A 5,389-nucleotide genomic window follows, 5' to 3' on the forward strand; every position below is an offset into this window, starting at 1 on the left:
CCACCCGCCCAGGATAGTGAGTGGGACGGGTTTGTGAATCTTAAAACTGCCAAACATCTTTAAAAGGACTTAACACCTTATTTTAACACAGAATTACATTATTAATTTGGTCAGCGGTGACAGCTCAGGGAGCCTTTCCCATATAACTGGAGCTGACTGGTGGTTAAACTCTTTTTCTCAATCAGGGGCTTTCAGCGTCAAAACCAAATTAAAAATGTGTGCTATTGGCAAAGACCAGATCTCCTTGCGCCTTTTTAGCAGCTTGCCCACTGTCACTCGCACTGTCCGCTTCAATGACAATCGCAGCTGTGTCATTTAGACTTAAACCATCACTTCTGTATGTTGCAGTTGGGGGGCAACCATTGGGCTCTGTACAACCATTGACATGGGTAAGTGGTTGTGTTTCAGGAGGGCAGCAGAGCTGTTTCACACAGGCTTTGGAGATGCAGGGTGAGCTGCAGAATAGCATCCATTCCTGCTCCAAGGATTCCTTTTGGTCCACATATTCTGGCTGGATAGTTACATTGTGGATCCCTGCACTGTGGAAAATTTCTCGCATTTTGAAATTGGCATCTCGGTAATCTTTGCCCTTTTGGCACTTGATGTGAAGAGTGGCAATGTTTTTCCCACTTACAAGTTCCCAGACATGCACTTCATGTATGCTGCTAACTCCAGGCACTTTGGATAGCTTGCTCACTAGAAGAGAAAAGAGCAGATGGTATGCAGATGAGTACCAGAATTAAGACACTGAGAATTTTTTAAAGACAGCAAAAAAAAGTTACTTACCAAGAGTTTTGGCCAACAAAACTAAAAGACACATGGAGCCTATTTAAATTTTTCTGTCTTATACAACTTGACTTAGTTTAAATCAGTCTTTACAAGGTAAGAAATTTCTTACTACCGATAAGAAAATAAATTGTGTTCCAAGCAAATATCCCCTCCCCTTATTTCCATATTTTAAGGTTTACAAATCACTTTGTCCATAATAATTGCAAGATTATGTAAGTATTACTATCCCCATTTTATAGATGAGAAAAAATGAAGCACACAGTGTTAAGTACTAGGCTCTGGGTTAAAAAAAATAATTGGATATCACAGCTGGAACTTCCATCTAAAGCGAAATCTCTGTCTTCTGCCTCTAGTGTTCTTTCTACTATACCGCATCAAAAAAAATCACCAAGTGTCACATCTATAAGATTGGCCAAGATAACAATAAAGAAAAGAGATAAATGTTGGAGGGGATGTGGAAAAATTTGGACACTAATGCATTACTGGTGGAGTTGTGAATTGATTCAACCATTTTGGAAGGCAATTTGGATCTGCCCAAAGGGCTATAAAAACTCTACGTAGCCTTTGATCCTGCAATAGCACTACTGGGTCTGCATTCCAAAAAGAAAATAAAAAAAGGAGAAAGGACCTAGTTATACAAAAATATTTATAGTGAAATTTTAGCTGGGACTTAAAGGAAGTCTGGGAAGCCAGGAGAGCATTTGAGGCATGGACACAGGCAGTGAAAACACCCAAAATCTGGAGATGGAAGAGCTTTATACTTCCCTACTAGCATCTGAGCTAACCCAGAAAGTAAATTAGCCTTTATAAGATCAGAGTGCCAGGTCTTTGGAGTCTTATAGTGGGACTCATAATCCCATTAGCTGGGCTACTAGTGGAATATTATTGTTATTAATACTATCTTCATCTTTTCTAGGAGTCATAATTTATATCTTAAATATATTTGTACATACCTATGTGTACATGCTTTCTTGCCAATAGAATGTAAGCTCACTGAGACAGAAACTTTAGTTTGTGTTTTTATATCCCCACTGCCTAGTAGGGGAATAAGGAAGGAAGGGGAATAAGCCTTTATATGATGTCTTCTATGTGTCAGACACTGCTAAGCACTTTTTACAAATATTACCTCACTAATAATCCTACAGGTAGGTACTATTATTATCCCCATTTACAGTTGAAAAAATGAAAGCTAAAAAAAGGGTGACTTTGCCCAGGGCCACACAGCCAGCATCTAAGGCTGGATTTGGACTCAGATCTTCCTGATTCCAGACCTGCACTCTACTGTGCCACCTAGGACTTAATAAATGTTTGTTGGTTGACCAACTCAACCTCAGATATTGCACTGGTAAATATAGCAATAAGAAATCTGCACAAGCCAAGAAAGCAATGAACACAATGACTATAATAATGTAAATCAAAAGAATAACCACAAAACAATCAATAATGAATGCTGAAAAATCACAAACAAGCCTGGTTCCAAATAAGATATAATTAGATATTCCCATACCATTGACTTTCAGAGGTGAAAAAGTCATGAGGGGAATACATTGCAGATATTTTGAGTTTTTAATATATTTTTAGTTTTGCTTACTTATTTTTTTTATCTTTAAAATATCATTTGTAACACGGCATGGCTCTCTGGGAGATGGAAGGAGAGATACTAGGGAAATTTTTGATGATATTAAAAAAGACAAAGATTTCAAATTTATTTTAAAAATAATAAACCTGCACTGTATTAACATATATTCCATTTAGCTGTCTTGTGGCAGCTACCATCTGAAAAATGGAATAATTATTTTCCCCTGACAACATTTGGATTATTCTCATAGTCATTTCACTTAACATTTTTAAAAGATAATTTACTCAGATCTCAAGCTCAGATTTACACAACCTATCTAACAAAATCAGAAACCTTTGTGGTGGCCTCAGCAAAGAAACTCAGATGAGTCCAAAAAGAGGTCAAGAATGATCTGAATTTTAATCCAGCTATTTTCACATTTTGTAATAGACTGGGGTACCTTTGCCATTCATAAAAATTCAACTAGCAAATATGCTGGACCCAGAACGTAAATGCTTGTTAAACCAGGAGCAACAAGAGAACAAAGATTTGTGACAAAGTGGCATGGCAAATTAAAAGAAATCACTTCATTCTTCTCATAAGGGTGAATAGAACAAGTGTTGAGTTCCAGAGTTCCATGGTCTCAAAATTCATAGAAACACAAAACAAAAAGGGAACTTAAATTCTTGTAGATGAGGGTCACAAAGCTAGAATGCAAATATATGCTTGAGTTTCTACCACTCTAGAATACTGAGGAGTTCAGAATACCTAAATAAAAAAATCTCCCTAGCAGTGTGGCAGAGTGGATAGAGAGCTGACCTCAAAGCCAGTAGCCCTGGGTTCATGTCTCACCTCACACTGGCTATATGAACCTGGGCAAGTCATTTAATGCCAAAAGGCTCTAGGCAACTAAGACTATAACATGAGTAAATAGATGCCAACCTCTTTTGGTATTGGAATTTCCTCATCTGAGATATCAATGAAATTGTAGGTTTCGTTCATATGTCCATCTCGACTGTTTAAAACTATATTGTGAAGGGGCAGGTAGGTGACTCTGTGAATGGAGAGCCAGGGCTAGAGATGGGAAGTCCTGGATTCAAATCTGGTCTCCAAAACTTCCTACCTGTGTGAACCTGGGCAGGTCACTTACCCCCAACTGCCTAGCTTTTACCACTGTTCTGCCTTGGAACCAATATTTAGTATTGATTTCAAAAAGAAAGGTAAGGGTTGCCTTTTTTTAATTTCATTGATAAAGGTACCAGAGATTAAAAACAAACTCATCTTACCCAGTTCTTCCAAATTGATGCCTTTGGGAACCATCTGTAGCAAAATGGATGCTGTCTCCTTGATGAGTGGAAAGGCAGATGACAGAATGATGATGACCATGATAATAGTGAGGCTTGGGTCAATGTAGCACTGCCAGTTACATGGAGCATTGGCGTCCAAAGGACGTATATAGAAGATGATAGCAGCGATGACCACTACCACGGATCCTAGTGCATCTCCCATGACATGCAAAAGAACACCTATCAGAAAAACATGGAAATTGCGATGGTCAAATGAAGCCCATCAAGAATTCTATTGAGATTTATGTACGCATTATTCTGTGAGAAAGTGATAGCTCAAAAAGACCTACAAATAACAGTGCCATTATTTTTCAGAGTCATCAAGTAAACAAAGCAAGTATTATGTACTTCACCATACTAAGTTCTACCAAGAAAAAGCTACAAAGAAAAGCAAAAATAACTCCTGCCTTCACAAAGCATACTAAGTAGGGAAAGAATATGCAAACAATTATGTATAAACAAACTATATATTGGATAAATTGAAAGCAATCAAAAGTGGGGCATCTAGGTAGCTAGGTAGAGTCAGACCTGAAGATGGAAGGACCTGGGTTCAAACTAACCTCCAACACTTCCTAGCTGTGTGACCATAACAAGTCATTTAACCTCAATTGCCTACCCTTATCATTCTTCCACTTTGGAATCAATACCTGTATTGATTCTAAGACAGAAGTTAAAGGCTTAAAAAAAGAAAAGAATCAATAGCAATAGAAGCAGAATCCATAACAAATATACACAGTCAAGCAAAATGGAGAAAAAACCAATTTCTGGTCATTTTTGTTAATAGGGATGTTGGGGAAGGGAAGGGACAGGGTAGAATACTATAGATATGAAACATTAACTATACTTATAAAACATGTCACTGTAATATTAGCTTTACTGAACTATTTAATTTTGTTACAAGAGAACTATTGCAAAGTGGGAATAATTTGTAAATATTTATAAAATAAAAACACATTAATAAAACTTTTTAAAAAGGGAAAACATATTACAAGTAAGATCATCACCTCTTTGCATTCATGCAATCTTAGTTATTTTTGTATTTTTCCTAATTGTTTAATGTGTGTTAGCATTGTTCTTTCAAATAGATGGCAAAGAAGAATAGGGCTCATATTATCTATTTATGATTTATGATTAGGAGATTTATTTTTCCTTATTTACAATTTACAAACAGGAGAGGAATTTATGAGTAAACAAAAGATGGAGAGTATCATGAGATGTAAAATGGATAAGTTGAGTACATTAAACTGAAAATTTTTTGTATAAATAAAACTCAGAGCTATAAAATTGTGTATACCCTTAGGCACAGCAATCTGTTTCCCAAGGAAATCAGGGAGGAAAGGAAAAGAACCTCTAAGTTCCAAAATATTTATGGCAGCTCTCTTTGTGGTGGTAAAGAATCAGAAATCAAGGGGAAGAAATAAATTGGGCAATGGCTAAACAAATTGTGGTATATGGTTGTGATGGAATATTACTGTACTGTAAGAAACAATGAGCAGATTAATTTTTTTTAAACTTGGAAAGAACTACACGAGGTAATGAAGAGGTAAATAGAACCAAGAGAACATTATGTACAGCTACAGATTTAATATTTGAATAACTTGTGAATGTTCAGCTCAGAAAATAAACTGAAAAGTGGAAACATGAGAAATATAATTATATATCATATATATGCATGCATATATATATATGTATATAT

The 5,389-nt window shown here is 36.2% G+C and overlaps 1 protein-coding gene across 1 annotated transcript in view; it reads right to left on the reverse strand.

The window, feature by feature from the left end:
• Positions 1–208: 208 nt before the first annotated feature.
• The window catches only part of SLC30A10 (solute carrier family 30 member 10), a 13,466-nt gene continuing 8,285 nt past the window's right edge, over positions 209–5,389 (reverse strand). Inside the window, exons 3-4 of the mRNA XM_044674648.1 lie at positions 3,634–3,873; positions 209–696 (exon numbers count right to left, since the gene is read on the reverse strand). Coding sequence (XP_044530583.1) covers positions 209–696; positions 3,634–3,873 — 728 coding nt within the window. The remainder of the gene's footprint in view (positions 697–3,633; positions 3,874–5,389) is intronic.

Source organism: Gracilinanus agilis, chromosome 4, assembly GCF_016433145.1.
Source record: "Gracilinanus agilis isolate LMUSP501 chromosome 4, AgileGrace, whole genome shotgun sequence".
Lineage (NCBI taxonomy): Eukaryota > Metazoa > Chordata > Mammalia > Didelphimorphia > Didelphidae > Gracilinanus > Gracilinanus agilis.